A 23,815-nucleotide genomic window follows, 5' to 3' on the forward strand; every position below is an offset into this window, starting at 1 on the left:
TAATACTCACTCATCTATACACAGCGTAGTTTTTTAAACCCACAGTATTGATATGATACCTTTTACCAAGCACAGAAAAGCAGCACAGAAGCAGCAAAAACTTTTAAAACACGCTAACGCGATATTTGGACATCAGAAGATTGTCCCTTTGCGCACACCTTACATAACCCATCACTGCCTTGAAAACTTAACAGGAACAGCTGAAGATCTCGGGTAGATAAACGGCTGTTTGTTGCTTTATGTTAATCCTTCGCTTAACTGTAGACAGGTATGTACATGTATATGTGTGAAGTTTGGTCTTTTAGATATTTAAGATCGTGGTATGTAGCAGAACATGCTTGTGGCCATGCTATTTTGAGCTAATGCTAGCAGCAAAATGCTAACCGGTGCTAAACAAAGAGCTAGCATACGCTGTACTTAAACGTTTACAAGTATTTTCTTTGTTGTAATGGTAATAAAAATATTATTAAAATGTCCGAAAACATGTGACGCGTTTATCTGACTGTTTGGTGCCTTAATAATGGTTTAGGCTGCCGTAAAGCTGCTTCTACCTGAGGCCTTCAGCTGTCGGTTTGTTTACTGTGCTGCAGGTGTTCAGCTCTTTAATCAGCTTCGACTGTCCATTTCTCTGCACCTGTCAATATGGTCAACGTGCACAAAGGTGTCCTTGTTGAATGGTAAGGTTGTAACTTTGCCAAGAAATATTTGTAGTTAGTTTCACAGAAATCTGTTTTTAAGTAGCCGAAACTTTAACTTTCTCTTCCTGCAGTGATCCTGCCATGAAACAATTTCTCCTGTACCTGGATGAAACGATGGCCTTGGGAAAGAAATTCATCCTCAAGGATCTTGACGACACGCACGTGTTCATCCTTGCAGAGGTGGTTCAAACACTCCAGGAGAGAGTTGGAGAGTTGATGGACCAGAATTCATTCCCCATCACACAGAAATGAACGCAAACTGTCAGGAGAAGTGCTACTTTTTGGCCATGAACTGCTCATGATCTCTGGATAAATGTTTGCAGTGTTTTAACTGCAGACTACAGTGGATTACTGTGAAAATGCTCAAGGAGTTTACATACATTTTAATAGCAGGTTCCAGAATATGTTTTCTTTTTCTTTGCCTTCTTTAAATTGCAGATCAAAGCTACTGTATTGGCAGCAGCATGTGTTTGTTTTTTTTCTTCCTTATTAATAATTGATATGAAAGGAGCAAGGATCCGAAGTTAAATGAATTGACATCTGCTTGCCGTTTAACAGTGACTTTGAGTTTTTTTTCCATATTTGGATTAAAGTTGGTCTAAAAGTATTTAAAAATGTCTTCTGAAGATGTTGTGTCTAATGTAAATCAAAATAATACAATTATGTATTGAAGGTCATTTAAGCCCTTTTAAAGCATTTTAAATTGAAAATAATTTGGGGTAAATAGTCTCTTTTATCACTATGTGGCATCTTTATTTTTCTTTCTTTGTAATGTGACTGGATGAAGTAACTAGATTTATTTAGTATCATTAACGCAAGCTAAGTTTCTCTACATTAGTTATACATTGCACCCCGAAACATACAGAAAAACCCTTTTTATGATTGTGCACAGAGCATGAAGCAGGAAAACTGTTTAAAAAGAACGTTGAGGAACCACTTCTGACTGAGTTTGAGGATTTGTCAAGCCAGCTAACAAAAACAAGCCCGGCTATGTTCAAGCTGCTTTGTAAGAATTGATTTTGTTGGCGTCGTTGCCCACCTCTCAATTTTGAATACACGTAGACATTGAGGGCTAGCAGGAGGGACTATGCGCTTACCTGCTGCTCTCTGGCAGGTAGCTCCATGCCCTCCTGGGTTTTAATTGCACCTTAGAACACACATGCATCAACACTACAATGAGCGAGTGGAGGGAGGTTTGGAGTCTTCTCTCACCCCCGTTCTCTGCGGCCTGCTGGAGCGGGGGGGCTAGGAGGAGGAGTTGGCCGTCCGACTGCGGTCTGGAGTGTGGGGCCTCCCTGCTGCTGCGGAGTCGGGGCGGTCTGCCTCTCCCCACCGCAGGGAAAAGGGTAACACCACCTGGGTCTGGGTGCAGTTCCCCCCTCCAGGGGCAAGGGTACCTAGACCCGGTTCGTAGAGTACGCTTGGGGAGTGTGACCGTGTGTACAGCGTCTCTTTATGTTTGTCTCCATGTTGGTTGAGTGTGGAGTAAGTGCATATGAGAGCATGAGGGTGGGAATGGATGTTTGTGTCTGTGTGTGCCTGTATGTCTGTGTCTATATGTCAGGTTGGGTATCAGACGCCACCTCTCTGGGGACATCTCAGGCCCTCCAAGGTTTGGAGACCTATCTCCACCCACCACCACTTCCCCTGCCAGTGGCGGACTCCCTCAGGTGTCGGTGCGTTGGTGGTTCTTTGTGTCTGGGGGTGGGCGTCCGGGTACACACCGGCTCACTCCTTGGCGGCCGCTTATCGGGGCCTGGAGCCTGGGGCTCGCTCGGGCCACTTCGGAGGTGGGGTGCCCCCGGCCTCTCGGCCTGGGGCTCGGTCACTCAGGCACAGCTGGCTGCCGGCGGAGCTCACGGGCGCGTCACTGCAACTCCCCCTGGCTTCTGCTCCGCGGCTGCTGAGTGAGCCCTCATCTGGGACTCTCCTCAGCTCTTACTGGGACAGTGGCGCGGCTGCCCCTCTGTTGGTCTTCCTTGGTCTCTTGTGTTCTGGGGGCCTCTGGATGTCTGGAGTTTTGATCTCCTCCATACCTGCTTCATGCCCTGGAGGACGGGGCTGTGGCTCCCCACACTCCCTAGCAGATCGTTACATGGAGAAACCTTTGGAATGCAAGCATGCTGATCCACACAGGTATGCACACAGGTGTACACACGGGTATTCACAGACGCGGACTACAGCTTTCTTGGCTGCTGCCTCAAAGCACATTGTGCGCTGTCTATCTTGCGTGCTGCACAATATCGTTTATTATTTAGTATCTACTGATATCTACTGCTAGCTAGTTTATTGTGATGGTGCCGTTTTTTTTTTTATTTATTATGTTGCTCTTTATTGTTTGCTTTCTCTTCTGTTTTTTTTTCTCCATACAGGTGACCCAGGAGTTTTGTTCTTTTTTTTTTTTTTCTTTCTTCCCCCCCTTCTCACCGTCTCTTCTCCCATTTGGTTTTCTTTCTCTCCCTCTCTTTCTTTCATTCTTTCTCCCTGTCCTATCCTCCAGTCATGTCTGTCCCGTTTGTAGCAACTGAAAATAAAATAAATTCATAATTATAATAAAGGTCAATCAAATGGACCAATATGGCAAGGCCATGACGATCCACTTGGTAAAATAAATCCGCTTGGCATCTTTCTTGGCCTTAAGACAACAATTCTGATGGCTATAGATCCAAACGGGACACAAAAAAGAAAAAAAAAAAAAAAAAAAGAATTGATTTTGTCTTTTTCTGTTTAATTCCATACACACAGAGCACTGGGCCCGATGCCAAGAACAGACGAGAGTCCCGGTGACCCCAGCAGAGCGTAGTGATGGGGCGCTACAGTGTGAAGGGGAAGACACATCTGAGAATGAATAATATGCTTTCACAAGGCTAATGTAAAGCAAATCATGTCATTACTGCAAAACACTTCTTTGCTGGAGTGAAATCCTCAGAGTGATTCCTGAGAACAGTGATGTCATTCAATAAAAACCGAAAACAAAAGGAAATTATCTGTGAATGTTTACCGAAGTCTGTCATGCAGGCTGATTATTCGCGTAAAATAAAATAAATGAAAATCTTTAATCTTAAAATCTTACTATAATGATCAAAATGAATGTATGTACCCTCTGACGTCCTTAACAGGTGAGCCAATCTCCAAAACGAACATTGTCATGTATACATCAATGATTAACATCTCCGTTTTTAAACAAAGATACATTTTCCTGTATAGTATGTTCATTTCATCATCCCCCTACTTTCACATTTGTTTCACGAGTCAAGTTCACTTCACAGTTTCCAGAAAATTGAATCAGAGACGATTTTTGTTAGAGTCAACACTTAATATGGAATGAAGAATTTGAAAAAGCATCGTGATCCTGGAAAAAATATTATCAGGGTTCATATGCATTTTTCAGGGTCAAATTCAAGCACTTTTTAAACACTTCCGAGGTCAATTTTCATGCTTTTCCAGCACAAAATAATAAAAATAGTTTTAAAAATTTGCACGTGCTATGTACACATTCTCGAAAATTATTTACTCACCTATCATGTGACTCGAGAGCGCAAACTCCGCCATTGGCGTTTTAAGGAGTGTTTGATGGAAACAACAATCTCCCGGCATGTTAGTGCACTCATCCCCGACTGTCCGGGGGAGGGGCGGGGTCACACATTGAAATACACTGACATGCAGAGGTCGTAGGCAGCCCAGGCAGAGAAATTTTGCTTTTAGACTTTGCGACTCATTTTATTTCTCTATCTGATAAGAAAAGCATTTAGTCAGACAGTTATTTGTTGTGAATGAAATACAGTTTCAAGCACTTTTAAGCACCACATCTGAAATTCAAGCACTTTTCAAACCTTGAAAAGACAATATTAGACTTCAAGCATTTTCAAGGATTTCAAGCACCCGTGCAAACCCTGTAGTATCTTGTGTCATTACTATCTGCTAATTAAGTAGCCCTGGCCTTCCCATCTCATATTGTTCCTACCCCGGCTCACTGACTCACTTAAACTATAGTTGGTTATGGTAGTCCTCCCTTCTGCAAACTGAAGGGCCACTCGAACCACAACCTGCATTACTAAATATAAGAACAACTATTTTTCTAGGATGACACTCATAAGTCACCTGTGCTGGTGTATCCAGTGTGTAGATGTGTTCGCCTCGAACATTGTAGAACTTGACAATGGCGTTCCTGCTGGGTGGAGGACAGGAGGTGTCAGTGGAAAGGAGGGTCCTCTCCATCCCTGCCACTGCTAGTAGATCCCCCTGTGAGCACCACTGGACCACCACATCTACAACACAGAGCAAAGTAGTACACACACGTTTATGAAGGGCAACATCATTTTACACATTTTTACATCATTTAAAAAAAAAAGAATTAACACAAGTGAATGAAGGACACAATGAAGCGAGCAAAGGCCAAAGCAGCTAGAGAACTGCTAACTTAACAAAATTAATAACAAACGCACACAAACCTTTCAGAGCAGTGTGGATGAGGATGGGGGAGAGGTCGTCGTAGCTGTTCATCAGATTGATGTCTCCAGAGGTGAAGCTGACTGTCAGCAGTGGTTTCTGGCTGTGCACTAGGAATAAATAAAGAAAAACAAAACACAAACATATTAGCCAGGCATTGTGAACAGCTGTTCGGTTCATCAGAACTATCAATCACAATGTTTTTTAGATTTAATAGACACGTGTTTAGGAGAACTACACTTCTTTTATCATTTGTATGTATTTGCCTAAAAGTATAAATAATGTGTTTGTAGCTTAGAATAAGCATTTTCTATCTACATAAAGAGTGCGCCCTCTTCCATGGAGCCCATTGAGCTTCAGAGTCAGCCAGAAAAGAAAGCCCAAACAATGGTTGTGGATGGTGTAGCCGCGATAGATTTGGAAAGTGTTAGCTGTTAGCTTTGACCTCACCACTAGACGCCACTAAAGTCTGTACATCGGTCTTTAAAAGAATGTTAATTTGTGCCCATCAGTGGGGAACGTGTGAAAAATATACAAGTCTGTGCTCTCAGTAGCTTCCAATAATACAACACAACAGCTTTCCTTTAACCAACTTTCTACCCACTACTAGAATTTAGCCTCACATCAAAAACAAGTGCAAAAACGACTGAAACAAAATGACCCAAATAGTACCATAAATAAAATGTCCACTTCTGCTTTGTTGTTGCAACATCCCCACAGATAGGATTTTAAATAGGTGTTGCTTTAAATCAGATACAAAATGGGGCTGTAACTGCAGTGTACTGTGCTGTGCGATGATAATGGGTTATCATCATGTATCATGACAAAGATTTGACAAGCCTTGTGCGTCACTCAAGTTGTTGACTCAAGAGATCATTTCTACTGGGGCCAATCAATTCCTATTGAATGGTTTAATTAGTGAGTTAGAGCCTGATCTGTGTTCCAGCTTAGGTAAGCAGTTTTCAGCCTGGCCTGTGGTGAAAGAAGGAGGAAAAAAAAATTAAATAGACCACTGGGAGGAGGATAGACCCTCACCAATATATCCCTAGCAACTGGGACTAATTAAGCTAATTTTTATTGGTTCCTGTTTTGTTTCTTTTGCCTCTTTTTCTCTTCAGTTTGTTACGCTGGCTGGTGTGCACACGGAAATCAGCAGGAGAGGAGGCTGACCAGATGCAACAATTCCCTTGACAGACAGCTTACATCCCAGTGCACTAGATATTTTCTGTCCCAGTGGAAAACTGTTTTTTAGTTGGCTTGTGCTTCTTATGCTTCGTTAAACAGCTTACACTGGACCAGCAGCATACAGCTGTAGTTTAAATGCTTTTACCAAACACACTTATACATGTTGAGAAAAGCCAAGAACTATTTTTTTTAAAGCTACTTTGGGTCACAGAGGTCCATTTGAGGAGACAAGACTGAAGCATGGGTTGCAGAAGTGCTTGTGACCTGGCTACTTCCAGACATTTGAATTTGTTCACTCCACAGTTGACTGATTTGTCTGGCTTGGTGACATGAAGTGGCGGTTTCTTGATTAAAAGGCAATCAGTCCAATGTACGCAACAGGAAGGCTAATGATTAGCCAATCAGTGCCACTGGCAAAATTACTGCCATTTGTCAAGCAATGTCAAGCTGTGCACTGCAACAAGGATATATTAAACCATCAGTTTCACTTGTTTTGGAGATGCAGGTGCAGAAATCTGTTTTTATATGAAAATACCTACAGGGGTTTTGGAGAAGTGGTCCACTTTTGGTATCCGAAGCACAGACTGTATATAAAACATAGCTTCTGGAAAGTGATGTCAGTGCATTCCATTATCAATATCAATTATCGATTCGATTCATTAGTGATTCTCTTACAGAGAATCTTATTGATTCCCGGTACTCCCAGGAACCGGTTCTCGACTGATCCCTAGTAAACATGGGGTCACCATTTATTCAGCATGGGGTTCAGTCAATTACAGTCCCAAATGGAGCACAAAATGAGGACAAAGCAGAAAAATCTTTAGGGTGGGCCCATTGTTTGACATGTGACTTCAGCCTGAGCATGCAGTGTCACTCGGTTTGTCAGTCAGATCCAGATTTTCCCATTATGAAGCTTGAGGTTTCATAACAGAGGACTCAACCAACCAATGGGTAACATCTAAGTATGTTTATTGGTCATTTATACAGAGCATGTATGACCCCTAGCTCACCCTCATATGAACAAACCTATGATAAAGTAAGAGCTTACTTTAGTGGGCTCTAGCTTGCATAAGTGATGGTTTACTGCTGGACCTGAAGGCTTATTCTACCTGTGGCCCTGCTGAAGTGGATTTCGACCTGGCTGTCATCCTTGCCTTTCCGCCAGTTTCCAAACTGAACATTTCTCCAAGCAATGATTCAGACAATACTGAATGTTGGGTCTTCTTGGGACTCATTGCTCCTTTTTAGGTGTTGGTTCTTGCTTTAGATAAACTTGTCTTGCAAACCATGTTTAAAGACTGCTAGCAATGATAACTTGCATAGCTGAGTAAGATATCTCCCTAGAGAGATCTTCTTGTTGAGGCAAAGCAAGAAGATGTACTTCTACTCAATTAATTAAATTTTGAGACAAATAGTGTGACTAAATATAGGTTTATTATTCTTTGAAAGATGTGATGTGTCACAGAGAGAATCAGGCAGGAAATTAACCAGGTACATTTGGTTTTAACGCATGTTTCTTGATCAGAAGGTAGAAGAAGAAGTTTTGAGTAGAATACCTTGTGGTGGGGGGTAGTCATCAGAATCTGTGTCGCTCTCACTGCTGTCCTCTACCAGGAAGCTGGGGTAGTTCCACGACATGCTGACAATACCGTCTGACTCATGCAGCAGTATATGGGCCAGCATGCGCCCGTGGCAGTCCATCACTATCACCTGTCCATCTGCAGTACCAAACAACACCTGGCGCAAGTGCAAAAAAACAATATTAATGTGGACACTGACACAAGAACAAAGACTCACACTTGAAAGAGGAGAGAAAAATGAGACAACAGCAAGAAAGAAAAACAAGAGAAATGCATATCACAGAGAAAAAAACTGCGAGAAATGGACATAAATGGGTTGATGGTGATAAACAAGGACAGTTACACATACACGGACTGAAAGTCTGCTGACATCCAACCTGTGCTGACAGTTTAACGGCATGAAAAGAAAAATATAGCCTTACAAAGACAACAACACATTCAAGCCAGTGGAAGCTTGCTGTCACTCACAGATTCAGCTCTCAGGGTTTCTGTCTACATACTCAAAGTGGCAAATGGCAACCTAACATTTCTACTTCTACTTGCATTAAAAGACTGGAAAAGTGCCAGGTGACCATCAAAATGTGTATAGAGTGTTACCTGCTGATCATCTGGGGTCCAGATACCACAGGTAATGTGGCTTTCCAGGTTGATCTCAGAGGACCAGTGTCTTTGCCCACTGACAGAGCCCACCAGGACGAAGCCATCACGATAGGAGATAAGAGCCTGGGTCCCATCATGGGACCAGGTAAAGTCACTCACCTAGAAGGGACAGATAAGAAATGTTAGAGTTATTAAAATAAATAAATAAATAAATAGTATATACCTCAGCTGTTGCACACAGAATCAGCAGCATCTTATGATTCTGTAAATGATTTATATTTTTAATTTAAATCATTTTTTAGGAAGAATTCTAAAATATTCTGGTTCCAAATTTGAAGCTCTGCTTCTGTTCAAATGCAGGTTGATCTAGAGACTAATTATGACAAAACAGTGTCCCTCAACTCAAATAATGTATATAAAAAAAACTTTAACCTCTCAGACAAAAGCAGAGCAGCGATGGCATTTTAAAAAGCACAGACCATATAAAAGTGTGGCTATTGTTCAGATTGTCATCTCCAATAATAACTCAAGTAATCACAAAAGATGCTGTCAACATGTGTCAAGTCTTAGCTCAAGGGATGATGACAATGTTTGATAGATGTGGCCTACCTACCTATGTTTGCTTGGCAGGCTTAATTTTTAATTAATGTGCAGCATCAGTAAAAACACATAAAACATAAAACCACTTGAGGTTTGATAAAAATGATAAAAAAAACAAAAAACAAATATACATTGATTAGCGTGTAATTACTTCTTCCAACAAACTCAAAATCAATTTCATACATTTATAATAAATCCATTTAACACTAGTTTGTGAGCGGCCATGTTGCCCCACCATCTGCAATACAGTGGCCAAAATGGACATTGCTGTTCCACCTAATCACTTTTTATATATGTGGCCACCATTTAACATTTGGACATAAATATTTTTATATTCTCTTTCTCATCATCTCCACCACCACTGCTGCTCTTTCCCCCCCCCATTGTCACTTTAACCACTTCCTCCTCCCCTCCTCACACATAAGCATGCACAAATACGCTTATTTATTCTCAATATTGTCACATTTATTTTTTCTTAGCAGAATAGAAATGCAAGCCTCACATGTCCAGACAGCTGACCAACAACAATAACAACAACATCTGCTTATAACCTAATATTATGCCAGCTAATGTTACACTTGATTGTCCTAACAATCACACTTTCGCTCTGATTATATACGCCCTCTGTCATTGCAGAAAGTTTGACTAACACTGATGAACACCAGCAAAAACAACAGCGCCAACAGAAAAGTTCAAGACATTCCTAACGACTCAACTCAGTATCGCAAAGTTTTACAGCCTCCTCCAGTGTAAACAGAAATGGGCACCAATAAATACCTGAGGTACACAGCGGCTTAACAGCCTACACTCACTATAGATGAACTGTGGCCAGAGTTGTTTGTCCTACAGCAGCCACCGTAGCTATAATTATGCATTTGAATTGGAGGGGGTTAAAAAAGACAACTCAGTCGAGTGCGATTTCAAATCTACTGACATCTAGTGGCGGGGTTTTACACACTGTACCTTTAAGTATTACAGGTTTATTGCAATGACATTATATTGCTTTATATTATCACTGCTTGCTTTGCTTCCATTAACTCTCTATCATATAGTTTTACCCATTATTTACACAATAATTTCTTACAATTTTTTAAAACTAGTTAAAAGGACCGATTTACATTTTGTCTACTTGTGTCTCTCACCTGAGCTCCTCGGTCATTGACGAGCTCCACAGACCAGCGGCCCTCATACTGGATCCAAACAAAAATGCCTCCATCTGTGTCACATGTGGCCAGTTTCTGGAAAGGCTCATTCCAACGCACCAATACCACCTGAAAGCAGAGGTGAGGTAAAAAACACAAACAAACAATCAGATAAAATTATCAGAAAGACTGTTCAGTGTCCTTTGACAGCCATTATTTTACAAGACATAAGCAAATGTACTAATTCACTCATTCACTGACAGTGAATTTAGCCATGGCTCTGTGTCAACTTACCTACAGATAACATGAGAAAAACAACAAAGTGCCTTTAATTAAGACATTATACTCTAGGATCAGCTGAATGCCTAAAATCCAAGTTCCCACATTTCAATGAACTAAATTTAGCATCAAGAAAGATGGAAATAACTCAAAAAGTGGGTTAACCTCATTTTGAAAAAGTCACAAAGGAGCCGCTAGTATCCTGAATATTACTGACAGAGAGATTCAGTTATAATGTCACCTTATAACTGAATGGCACATTTCAAAATGGGACATTACAGCATTTTTGCGTTTATGGAAGAAAAGAGATGTATACAGGAAAATAATAAAGAGGAGTCTTACAGGTTGACACAAACATATGAGTCTCTCCGTTTGCCCTGAGTTTAGTACTGTAAAGACTGATTGTAATTTGCTTGGGTATGAGCTGCAGGAGCACAGTATACAAAACACTCTTCATAACACGTTTCTGTCACCCATCTTAAAAGGTGCCCATCACACTCTCCATCCTGCCCCCTCCTCTCTTCGTGTCTCCATTTGTCTTCTTTTCTGTAGCGTGACTCAGCCTATTCCCTGGAGGAGTAATCCTAAGAAGGGAGCCGCTCTGCTCTCGCTAAGTGAAGCACGTGGGTCGTACACGTTCACACACGCAGCACCGAGCAGGGTTTTAGTGGTGCTCACGCTCTCTGACCGCAAGTCCAATAGATCAGCGGGTCTGAGTTGGATAAGCCAGTAATGCTGCCAACCCTTAAACAACACCTCCTTACCCTCTGTGCAACACACTCACAGTTCCATCCATCAATGAAACAGATGCTATTAACTGTGCGTCCCCATTTTATATTCCATCAAGAAAAGAAACAATCAATCATACTTACACTTGCTTGAATACTTTATTATCTTCTTGCACTAATGCCATTAATGCTGACTTACAGGCTATTAATTAAGAACTTCTTTAAGAATTCATCTAACACAAATGATCATTAATCACAAAACTTTCCTCAAACAGTATCTTGCTATAGTCTATGGACTTTTCAAGCAGCATTTTAGGCATTGGAAAAAAAATAAAATATTAGGATGATCAGGCTTCAGGAAAAAAGATTATTGGAGCAACATCATGTAGTCAGGGCATATATTTAATGAGTGAGGCTCAGCAGCTCCAATTGTTTTGAAAAAAAAAAATTTTTTTTACAAACCCAGGAAAAAAGATATAAAATGCACAAGGGAACATCACAATATTTATCAATTATTTCTTATTGAGCAATACCCCGTTTGTCACACTTATTAGTCTGGAAGTCAAATCAGTCAATTTATATGAATATACAAGGCATGGCCCTAAAGCTTAATGAGCAGATAGTAGTTTTTAATCAATGTCCTGTCCCTGCTATGCATCATTAAAGTGTCCTCTTAGCCAGATTTTGCATGTTCTAGTTTGTCCTTTTCCTCTATGTCTTTGTAGCAATGACAATCATCCTATTGCAGGTCTACAGCTGAAGGTCTCCACATCATTCTGAGATGTCCGCATTCACGGACCATTAAAACTAGCCTGCCATCTATCATTCTGGCACAGCAATCATTCATGCAGCAGCATTCACTGGGTGCAAAACTAATAGGCTTCTGCACCAGTATTGTCAAAGATAACACATTACAAGGATTTCATTGGGGGGAAAAAAAACACAGATTTGTGGTGTTCCTCCATCTATGCACTGTCTGCAACCTCTGGCGATCAAAAGGGATTTTCCACGTGGTATTATACAACATAATTCAGTCCCAACTAGAGGAGACTTGTGGCTTTAGATTAGGCATGAGCTCTAGTTTGCATAAAGCTAACAGCATTCATGCAACTACAAAGCAGGGTCAAAGGAAAACATAAAAGGATAAATTAGCATTGGATTTACACATGCTGTGTCTCACGTGTGTTCCCACTCACAGCCCCACAGAGGTGAGAATAAACTGTTTGTCTGTAAATTTAGCTCAGTGTGGAGATTAGTGTGAGCCATCCTGCGAGGGGGGACAGCTGAGCACCTCGTGTGATGCAGCGATCAGGGAGATCAGACATCACATAGAGACAGACAGGATAAGCGTTGGGAGCTGCAGGACCACGAGGAGCCTGAGGTGTCACAGGAAAGGCACATCAACATGTGCAAACACATACAGTTAAAAATACTTTTTTAATTACAGTATAATTACATTATATGCTCAAACAGACAGTAATCAGCGCCAATAAGCTCAGAGAGATATTAAAGAACTTTGGAATGACATGTAAAAAAAATATATATATATATATATATATATCACTCAAAGGCTTTAGCATCATCATGTAGAGAACACCTACAAGTTTTTGTTTCAAAAATACATAATAGCTCTATATCTACTACAATCAGGGCTGTTTTTACACTCTTGCAGTATTCTAGGACCCCTAAATCAGAGACTCTCTGAAAGGCTGCTGATCCCATATTCAACTAAAAGCTCTGGGACTGAGTTTTAGTCTGATGAGACAGAAACAGATTTTTTTAAAGCTGTGACGCAGACACTTCTTGATTGGATCTTAATCACAACACCCCTTTAAAACATTCCAATCACATGGATATTTTCCCCCAAAGTAAACAAAGACATTAGCGTTGACTAGTTGTTAATTCAAGATGGGAAACAAATTAGTGTCCATGCCTGCAACTGTTCTTCCTCTGTACTAGTATTGTACTGACCAACCCTCAGCCTCCTGTTGGCAACTGAACAAGCATACCCAGTGACCTCAAATCACCACGCGATGTGCATTTTTAGGTGTGCATACTCCTTTGGTGACTTGTGCAAGGACAGCTGGAGACACCAAGTAAGGATAGTTGTTAGACTACTCTCTTGTCTGTTTGGAGGATACATGTGCAGTTTGGGCCCTTGTAGTACAGTGGCTTTGCAGGGAAGTCTGGACCAGCCTGTAGGATGCAGTGGAAGAGAAACTATGATTTTATTAGTTGGCTAGCTGGTTCAGGCAGAAGAGTTTATCCAATCTACAGAAAATTTTCATGTAAGCATGCAATGTGGAAAGTGTAACTAACACTACAGTTAATTCGGATGGAGATCATTTCAGGGATAGCTCAGTAGGTAGAGTGGTGGCCCCATGATCGGAAGGTTGGGGGTTCGACTCCACTGAACGGCTACCCTGAGGTACCCCTGAGCAAGGTACCGTCCCTACATACTGCTCCCCGGGCGCTGCATTGGTGGCTGCCCACTGCTTCACTGGGTGAATGGGTTAAATGCAGAGGAACTATTTCCCTATGGGGACTAACACATACACATTACATTACTCTGCTATGCTGCTCATCTGGATGGTTTTGGGATCAGTTTTGGGAGCATTAAGAGCCAAATACAATCACTGGACCAGTCAGAGTTTGGTGCATAAATGCATTTCTCTAAACACAAGTGGTTACGCTGCCCATTACTGTTGTGTCAGATATATGTGAGATGGTTGTGTGAAAATTACATCCAAAGCATTTTGAGGGCTTAATATTGCACCAGAATTCTTCCTGTGCAGACATAGATGGTCCACCGTAGCTGATGGTCATCCCCTGCCTTTTAAGTACAGATATGCTTTTAGGAACAGGGAGCAGAACTGACCACAGCAACTTCGCTGAGAAGAGTAAATCAAACCAAGCAACAGCTTCAGGAGGCACTGGTGTCAGCACAACTGAGGGGACACTATGACAGCGAAATGACATAGTGGTGAAGGTGTGAGTGCAAGTCCATGACAATGCATGTCTGCTGCACAAATAACTTTGTCTCTGCAAAACGTTTGAGGAAAGGGAGAGCCTTAATATATTACACTCAGTCATTATTTTACTTTTTTCATGCATCCAAGAAAAGAGCAGCATCCAGGTCTATGATTTTCCCCTTTTCCTTCCAGATGAAGAGTTGACTTATGGGTAACACAGAGCTCATCGAGGATGGAGAGAGGAAAAAGAACTAGGAGAAGCTACTTTTGGCAGTTCCCTTATTCGCAAATGGTCATCAAAATCAAAAGCAGGTTCGGTTTCGTAGAATTAACCCCTTTTCTGGTAGGGTCTCCCATGGCAAATTGGTCCTGGGTGCAGGATCAAGGGAACAGTTCACCCTGCCCGGAATAGGATTACCAGGGTCCCGTCCTGGAGACAGGCCCGGGGAGGGTGCCCGGGCCTGTGTCTGGTGGTCAGGCCTTAGTCCATGGGGCCCGGCCAGGCACAGCCCGAAAATGGGACATGAGCCCATTCTCCTGCAGGCCCACCACCTCCAGGAGGCGCCAGGTACAATGTGTGCCTGGCGGTGGGCAGGAGCGGAGTCCCTGATGGACCGATCCCCGCCCACCAAGACTAGCAAATCAGATATCAATATCAGTTAAAGAAAAGCTCTGTGCTGTGCTGACACAAAGGCAAGAATTAGCAGGAGTGATTTACAAATCCATCAAAAGAGGTAGAATCTGAGCTCATTATGTGCAAGTCAGATGTGTAATAAAACCTTAATAAATAATAATAAGTTAATAGCATTTACAATTATTATTAATGTGTGCTGTAAAGACTCCTGAAAGTACCTTTAGGGAAACTGCATTGAATAATAGAAAATAAGTAATCTGAGTGATACCAGAGTCCCTCATACCACTGGTGTTCCTCAATCGGCAGAACAATAAAAAGGAAAATAGTGACCAAAACAGGCACAAAAAATATCCAGTTGCAGGCACCTCACGATAGGTTTGAACAAGTACTAAAAGGCCTTAATTTCCATGGGCCAGAGAGATTAAATGATACACCCACCCTCCTTCTTTGGGGGTGTTTCTACATTGTGTAGTTTTGAGGCCTTAAAGTCTGATAATCATGCATCTCATTTCATGCAGACAAATTTGGTAATAATGTTGAGTAAGATCAGACACTAAATAGGACTGGATTTAATGCAATAAATCCACAAATAACACAAACACAGACAAAGCAGAACATTTACAAAGGTGTAAAAGTCCAGTTTATTGGATTTTATTCAGTCCTGTTGGTGTATCTGCTAACGTGGTGAATGACTGAATGAGAGACAAGTCCCTAAGTGTGAGCCAGCGTCAATGCACTGCAAGCTGCAAACAATTAAAACCAAAGAAAGATGAACTGAATATTTATGCTTAAATATTCACATTTTTAAAGTAATCATACCTTATAAAACAAAGGCTATATTTTAAGTGTTATTCTTCATTTATTTGACAAGGATCAAAATGAATCCCCAAAAACAGAACAAAATACTACTGTGATTCAAGTTTTTTGGGGGGCTGAAGGTTTTCAGATTTCCAACAGAGCTGTGACACTCTTACGTTTGGTAAAGGCTGCTATAGGCTGTGTTAAATTCTTTGTAATAAGGAGCTTTAATAAACTAGCATACATAATAAAAACAGTGTATAATATCTTTTAGCCTACCTAGCTATTCAGAAGGACAGAATAAGGCTGTATTATTCTGCAAAGACAAGTGTACGAAACTTTGCGTCTGTCTGTCTGTCTGATCCTTCACTACAAATATTGCTGAAGATGAACTGCACAGGCCACACTGGAAAATTTGTAGTGAACAGAAAAGTACACCTGGATCTGAGGAAGCAGTCGTTACGCAACATGTCCTCTCTGAGGATGGATTAGCGCACCAAAGCCATTTCCACTAAGCACATTTGGAGGGACCATTTTAATTCAGTGAAGAGGTCATGTACTTGGCAAACCTGAGCTGGCCTTTCAATGTCAAGAGGTCACATAAGGAGAGAGCAGAAGAAGACACACTCCATAAAGTCAGGTAGCGACCAGCACAGGGAAGGTGATTATGAAAGGAGGAAGAGACAAGACCAGGAAACACTATAGCTTGTAGTTACTGACAAAAATAAAGCTGCTGTAAAGTTGTGAGGTTCCCATTTAAGTCTTAACAGAAGTGTTAGAAAAACACTGAATAACAGAATCCTTCCTGCTCATCTAAAAAGAGGTGTTAATTCTTCCACAGGCCCTCAACAGCAATATAAAAATTAGTTTATTTATGAGGCTTTGGCAGGGAGGAATTTTTAACACATGAAAATGTGACACAGAGCAAAAATGCAAGAAAGTGAAGGAACATAAAAATACTGCTGGGCCTAATCAAATGGATTGATTTACCCAAGTTGATCAATCAAAATCTGTACCAGCAGAACAACGATGCACAGACAAACTAGAACACATAAGAGCAAGAATATGGCCCGCAAACCAGCTCAATCTGGCCAGGACATAAACTATACATGGTTAATGCCTCCATATAGCTTCTTCAACATTTGCGTAAAGTGTCAAATAAATAACCACCAAGCACTGCTATAGTGTACTCCCAGAGCATGGAACAACTGCTCAGATACAAATCAGTGTATGGATCAGTACATAAGTTACAGACGTTGCACTCTGAGCTCAGTGTGGTAAACAAATGATTGTGTCATGGTGTCTTCTGTCTCTGTTGGACTTTTTTCCCCAGAGAAAAGTCTACATCTGTTATCAAGGGGAAACTAAGAGGTGGGACTCCTATGTTTGGGCAAGAATACACCCATAAGTCTCTTGTGAATAGTTCAGAGGTTTGAAACAAGTTTCTGCAGTCAACAATCAGTAGATATCAATAATCATAAAATTAATTGTTTAGGATATATTACATTCTTATGACTAACATTAGTCACGTTAAATATTCCCTATTATACTTTGAGTTAAAAAACAAAACACGGAACTGCCTCACTGCAAGACTTAAAACTTCCTCGCACAGCTAAGCACATATGATTCTAGCGTAAGACAACTATCACAGCTGGCAGATGACAGGACACTGACAGACAATTTGCCCAAAACCTCTGCTGTGGCCAACATTTTCTTGTCAACATGCTGACAGTCATTGTCAAGCCTGTCTCTGATGTTCAGCTCTCATGGAGAATGAATGGACGCCTAGTGATTAGCTGCTCGCTCTGCTCAGCATCTGAATGCACTGTACCAGGAGAAGAAGGGGGGGATAAAAGCATTAGATCGTCAAGAGAAGCATTGATCTATTTTGACACAAGCCCAGAGGGATTATTTTTCACCATCACAAATATAGTTGTCTAAAAAGATGTAAAATGTAGCACTTTTATCTATTTTCAGCCTTATTTTTGAGTGGCGGAGCTGACACAGCTGTTGCTAAAGGTTAGCGTTCTCTTAAAATAACTAGATAAAAATAATATCAGAACATTCAAGGGCAAATTCTGCTTTTTTCACCATTATTTTCCTGATTTTTTAAATAGAAGTGTCACAACTTCTCCCTATTGAATTGTACCAGTTGAGGAGACCTGGATGTCTCATGAGTGCCTCCAAGGTGAGGCGTTTTGGGCATGTCCAACTGGGAGGATACCCCAGGGCAGACCCAGGACACACTGAAATTACACCTCTCAGCTGGCTTGGTAATGCATCGTGTCCCCACTGAAGAGCTGGAGGAGGCAGCTAAGGGGCGCAAGGTCTGACTGCTGCCACCGCGACACCGACACACAGAAGAAAGCAGATGGATGAACATAGATGATTTATGTTTATGATACTGAAAAGAAATGGTACACCCCTATTGCTGCCATACATGCCTGTATATTAAGCCACCCAAGTCCATTAGAACAAGGGCATTCATTTTCATCTTTGAATGGGTTTAAAATCAATCTAGGCTTTTGCTGTTATAATCAAAACAGAGTACAAATCCACCACTTTTGAAAAAAATAAATAAATAATATACATATACATATATATCTATATTATATATCCATATATAATATATATATATATATATATATATATATATATATATATATATATATATAGATATATATATATATATATAATTATATATCTATATATCTATATAATATATATATATATATATATATATATATATATATATATAAAAAGTGTGAGGATAACAAAGCGTGAAAACCAGTTGAAACCACTCTAAACTTCTAAATGCTGGCAAGTCAGTTGTCATGTACTGGAAGTCAGGGTTTTTTCTTAAATATGAAAAAGGGGATCTTGTCAACAGCCCTCTAATCAAGTGCATTATCTGCCATGTTAACGTGGAGCCAAACAAACTAAAGGGGCACTTGGAAACCAAACACGACTCCAAGGCAGAAAGCAGGAAGAAAGCTGGTTGGAATTTGTGTCCAATAAGGTGATGGAGGGAACCTATATGCTGATGAAGCTTACTGCAAACCAAAAAATACATTAATTCATTTGTTTTGTTTTTTAAAGTAGGATCCTTGAAAGCTCCAGATGCTGCAAATGTGTTATCAAAGTGCCTAGAATGATTGCACGGAAGCCATTTTCCACAGATATGAATACAGATGTGACTTGGGAACAAAATGCTTAATAACCCCTGCTGAAATGTTCAAGCTTTACTTTTGCAGGCTGTCTAAACAGTCACATATAGTTCTTAGCATTTTTACTAAGCAACCAAGCACCATAAAAAATGTCTCAACAGAAAACAAATTGGTATGCCTCTGTGAAAAGGTGCCTGTGAGTTACAACAAAAGGATCCCACTTTTCACCTTGCTCCTTTTGAAGCTGCTATGTTGTAATTATTTCTCAAGCTGGTTGGAAGGGAGTGAAGCAGGTGGAGGAGGACATATGTTTACTGGGATTATTACAGGACCCAGAAAACCTTTTCAGTACCTGAAAATCACAACAGACTTAAAAAAAAAAAAAGTGCTACAGCAAGACAATAGGGGAGCTTCTCCACATCATAAGATGCTTTTAATTCAAGTAGCTTGGAGTGCCAAGGTCTGTACTATAGGTAAACTCAGGTGTAATCCAAGGGCACCCCAGGCACTGGCACTGCCACACACTACAGTCCATTATCCACGTGCCCTCTTCTTATCAGATGTCTGACAGCTTAAGATCCGGCTTTTACTTTACTACAATTCCCATATTGGGACAAGTCCAAAACACACATCCATTCAGACACTCACTTACATTAGGAAGATCACTGAACACTGAGGTCTATACATCAACAGGAATAATGGCCAAATTTAAAGATGCTGACATGAGTATTGATCTTGGCAGGACTAAACTCCTATAGGATGAGTTCATATTCCATTTCTGTGTCCGTGTGCTTTTCTTAACATGACTTGAGCCAATTTGTATGAAAGGACACTCGTCACCAGCAATGACAAGTTCTCAATGACAAAGCTGACGTTTAAAGGACAGGACTGTCAGGGGACTAACGGCATTTGATGCTGAAAGAGCAGCTTTTATAGACAAAGGGTTATGGCAAATGCACTGACAAGAATGAACCTCTTTAAATAAAAGGTGATAATAAATAAATACACATTAATACATATGTAAATGCAATGCTGCAAGTTTAATTTGAAAGACAGTAAAAAAAAAAAAAAAAAAAAAAAAAAAAGTCAAGTGGTGCAAGGAATGCAAAGTAAAAAAAAACAAGTACAGCGTATATAGCGTGCTCCTGGGGGTCATTTCTTTTGTATTATAATATGTATTGCAATCTGCCCTCTCTTCATCACAACTGAGATGAGAAATGACCCAAGTGAGTGAACCGATCTGTCACAACTTGACAGAATTCATTAAGCAGCGTAATTTCCACCAATGTCAGAAACCCCAAATTATGCATAGAGTGCGTGAGTGATGGATTCCACATCGCCCAAAGCATTTATTTACTGCTTTATATCAAAGCAAGAGTGGAACTGGAGAGGACCTTTACTACTCATTACTAGCGCTGGAATGAGGTCAAAGAGTAAAAATGTGCAAATCTTGATCAAAAAATAAATAAATAAAAAATAAAATAAAAACATGTACATCCTAAAAGCAAGCAATCTGAGAGTTAAGTGTGAAATAAATTGTGGGCACAAATGAATAGTGCAGTGCCAAACTCTGTGAGTGCAGAAAAGGAAGATGCAGACATCAAATGAGATTATCAGAAATATCAAAAACATCTGGTGTAAATGTTTTTCTTATTATTTAGATAGACTATATAGATAACAGCTGAATGTTTAAGTGGTCAGAGTTAAATGGCATTACTGCTGTGCTTCAGTCACACCGTGTAGGGATTCATCCACTCTCCCCTCAGCTGCCTCGGAGAGTGCTGACACTGCACCTCACTCCAAACAGCTAAACCCACTAAATAGAAAACGCAACCTGTGTTCAATCTCCACTTGTCCTGTGTGTGTGAGAAAAAAATCCTTATTAGTATTTAATATTGCTGGGACATTTGACTCAGACAGTCATCCAGTCTTTTTGGTTCAACTAAATTGCCTCAATGCATTCTTTGTGGGAATCTTTGAGGGTTATTACGATACTGAGGGATAGGAATAAAGCCTGTCTGGAGTAACAGAATGTATTGACTAGGAAGAGCATGCATATCTTGTATACATATCTTGACTGCAACCAAAAAGTTGATCTAACTGGCAACTTACGGTTAATGAATATCATCCACCGCAGGAAAACACAAAACCCTCAGCCTCCCACAATGTGAAGAGGTGTTTTTTTTGTTTTTTTGTTTGTTTGTTTTTTTAAATGTAGTGATTTTACTGGTTCGACCCACTTGAGCTCCATACAACCCACAAATATAACTGTATGTGGCTCACGAGCTAAAATAAGTTGGACTAAGCAGCCTTTTCTAAGGGGATCAACTAGTCTACTTTTACTGAAACTTCTCAAATACTGCTTTAAACACGTAAAAATAATGATTTTGAAAATTTGCTTTATTAAGTTTAACTGAAGAGGAAGAAATATCAGAGTAGCTTGAAGTTGTGGGAAAAATAAATAAATAGAAGATTTACTAATTAAATATTCCTGAGATACATTTTTGATTATAAGACATTTTAAAACAGCTTCCAAAACACGACTGCGGCCTTTAAGAGCTTCAAAGACTGTTTGATGAAGCATTAACATAGACATCTTAACAGTCCTATTCAAAAACAATTGTACTTGAACCTCTTACCTCACTATTATGCCCTCTGAGGTTAAAGTTTACTCTCTGTGGGGTGGGCCGGTCTCGTCTGCAGTGGCTGGATGTAAACGTAACCCCAACCACTCCTCGGCTGTTCCCGGTGGCAAGCCAGCCCTCTTCATAGTAACGCTTTCTGCATACCGGCTTCTCCTTCTCACTCTTGGGCACCCTGCCCTTCCAGGACAGACATAAGATGTTGGAGTCACTGGACAGGACTGGGCCATGCTCCACAGCAGCGAACATGCCTGCAGCTCTCTACACTCCCAGAATAAAAAGTACCCTTAGGGAGGTTCTTCGGAGAGGACAACTACTGTTATCAGCACGTCTCCTCCTTTGAGGTTACCAGTTCCGTGTCAGAAATGAGACAGCGACAACAGGTGCATAGTACTGGTGCTTTTACTTGGGGATCTGGAATAGTGACTAAAGGCGATCAATAAAAACTTTCCCCAGAAAGCACAGGTGAGGTCAAAAAACAGGTGGATTTTAGCATTGCTGGATTAATGATGTTATGTAGCCAAATGAGGTGGCACACACACAAAAAAAGGCACTCAGGTCATTTTTGATGTGATGCTACCAAGTACGCGCTGTTTCGGAGAGAAGGCACCAAATGAAAGTGCCTAAAAATATATTTAGATATCCACCAGGGTAAAGTTGAGACTCCTATCAGCTGAGCAAAACAAGCATCAACCCCCCAAAAAAGAAAAAACAAAAACGCGCCTTATCTTGTAAACTTATAAAACAGGCAGGTATTCATTCCAAGTATCATCATTGTCTCCTTTCTGTGCTCCACATCCTCCTCATCTGATCCCAGTTTGTGTCTGAGAGAGGAGAAGCAGGGACTCCTCTCCATCAGCTGACAGCCCACAGGAGAGCCGCTTCTCCCGGTAACGTCATTACGTCAGCCGGCCCGCCTTTTCAACCGGCCTCGGGGATTCCATAGAGCACTGTTGGGTAATACACAAAACGACGTTTATATATAACATAGAAAAACACGAAAAATAAAATAAAAATGTAGTTAAGAAATCAAGAGAATTGTGTCACAACACAAGCTGTGGAAAAGCGCTCACTTGCTGCCCACTGCCGTTAATTTAAATATTAATGCGCTGGGCTAAAAATTGCCTTTACTCTTCGAGCAGCAATTTTACTTTGAGGACTATCCTGTTCAGCGGAAGGGCATTTAACTACCCGCTTAATAATTTATAGGAGCCAGGTATCATTTTAGCTTTCATTTAATTAGGCTACAAAGCTGTAGTAAGGCGGCCTCTCGCGGCCAAACGTTTAAAAAACAAAATAGACGAAAGGTAAACAACAAAGACCGTAACAGAGAGGTAAGAACAAATAAAAGAATAACAGCTTTAAAATGAACCCGGGCAGGTCAGACAGACAAGACAGACCGAAGAGGCACAAAGGGACGTTATTTATTAATACAGAGACAATAAAAATCAAGCCCAACAAAGAATAGCTGAATGAGAATGGCTGTTTGGAAATATACTCGACATTAAGATTAAGTCAGCGGTGATTACAAGATCCCGAGATTTCCCCACCATTTCCAGTATCACTAAATCGTAAACCAGTGGCCATGATAATAGGTGCCTCTCGAAAAAGCCATCTGCCATTAAACCACGCCAATTCGTAAAAATAACATAAGAAAGATACAATGGTTATTGACAACCAAATAATCACTGCTTAAGCCCGTAAGACGGTGGAAAATTAGCCAAAAACATCGATCACCATAAGCTGCCTGCCTATTAGCAATAGCTAGCCAGAACCTGGATCCAGACCGAGAGCTCTGTGGTCTCCACTGATCATCAAAACATTCCAGTCGCGGGATTAATCTTTCCTCCCTTCACGAGTCTGGCGCTGGGCTGTAACGCTAATCCATCCGAGATGCTGGGGAATGCGGGTATCTAACGCTGTCTGTCACGATTCTTCTTTTTCTTTTTCTCCATGAACAACAACCGGAGACAGCTAACCGGCTAAGCGGTCAGCTATCAGCGCCAGGCTGGCTCCGTCCACCCGCCGCTGGCACTCGCTAGCAGGCTACGGTTAGCACATTAGCAAACGATTTATGGCAATAGTTATTTAATATTAGGACACATCTGTTGAGAAAAAAAAAACACACCTCGGCAGTGTAGTGACAAAGTGGCTAAACAATATAAACCATGAGTCCAACAAAGCCAGAGATACATCAGCGATCAGTGGAGTGCCTACCTTGGATCCGTACCGCTGCTTCTTCCTCTGCCTGCAGCCTGCTACTGTACACTGCTGGGCCCCTACTGCTGGGTCACGTGACAGGCACGTGATTCAGACCAATTAAAATTGTTCATATCAATAG

At 40.9% G+C, this 23,815-nt stretch overlaps 2 protein-coding genes across 4 annotated transcripts in view; one reads left to right on the top strand and one right to left on the bottom strand.

The window, feature by feature from the left end:
- Positions 1-23,684, bottom strand: part of tulp4a (TUB like protein 4a) — a 27,846-nt gene extending 4,162 nt beyond the window's left edge. Inside the window, exons 1-7 of the mRNA XM_040018542.1 lie at positions 21,472-23,684; positions 10,255-10,383; positions 8,510-8,671; positions 7,889-8,069; positions 5,150-5,257; positions 4,800-4,966; positions 3,449-3,511 (exon numbers count right to left, since the gene is read on the bottom strand). Of these exons, the coding sequence (XP_039874476.1) occupies positions 3,449-3,511; positions 4,800-4,966; positions 5,150-5,257; positions 7,889-8,069; positions 8,510-8,671; positions 10,255-10,383; positions 21,472-21,723 (1,062 nt within the window). The 5' untranslated portion in view covers positions 21,724-23,684. The remainder of the gene's footprint in view (positions 1-3,448; positions 3,512-4,799; positions 4,967-5,149; positions 5,258-7,888; positions 8,070-8,509; positions 8,672-10,254; positions 10,384-21,471) is intronic.
- On the top strand, positions 109-1,668 carry gtf2h5 (general transcription factor IIH, polypeptide 5). Of its 3 annotated transcripts, none has more exons than XM_040017797.1 (3): positions 109-213; positions 591-677; positions 770-1,668. In XM_040017797.1, the coding sequence occupies exons 2-3, from the start codon at positions 643-645 to the stop codon at positions 948-950; spliced, it is 216 nt and encodes a 71-aa protein (XP_039873731.1). In that variant the 5' UTR covers positions 109-213; positions 591-642; the 3' UTR covers positions 951-1,668. The 3 variants fall into 3 exon arrangements, with proteins under 3 accessions (XP_039873731.1, XP_039873730.1, XP_039873729.1); XM_040017796.1 differs by having other exon boundaries at positions 132-268; positions 530-677; XM_040017795.1 differs by having other exon boundaries at positions 132-268.
- Positions 23,685-23,815: the final 131 nt, after the last annotated feature.

This window comes from Simochromis diagramma, unplaced genomic scaffold (assembly GCF_900408965.1).
Source record: "Simochromis diagramma unplaced genomic scaffold, fSimDia1.1 OVJJ01000802.1, whole genome shotgun sequence".
NCBI classification, from domain to species: domain Eukaryota; kingdom Metazoa; phylum Chordata; class Actinopteri; order Cichliformes; family Cichlidae; genus Simochromis; species Simochromis diagramma.

Bases quoted from the DNA above. Each gene is read 5' to 3' on its own strand.
- gtf2h5 (XM_040017797.1), top strand. From the start codon at position 643: ATGGTCAACGTGCACAAAGGTGTCCTTGTTGAATG. The intron at 678-769 runs GTAAGGTTGTAA...CTCTTCCTGCAG, and splicing joins AAAGGTGTCCTTGTTGAATG to TGATCCTGCCATGAAACAAT.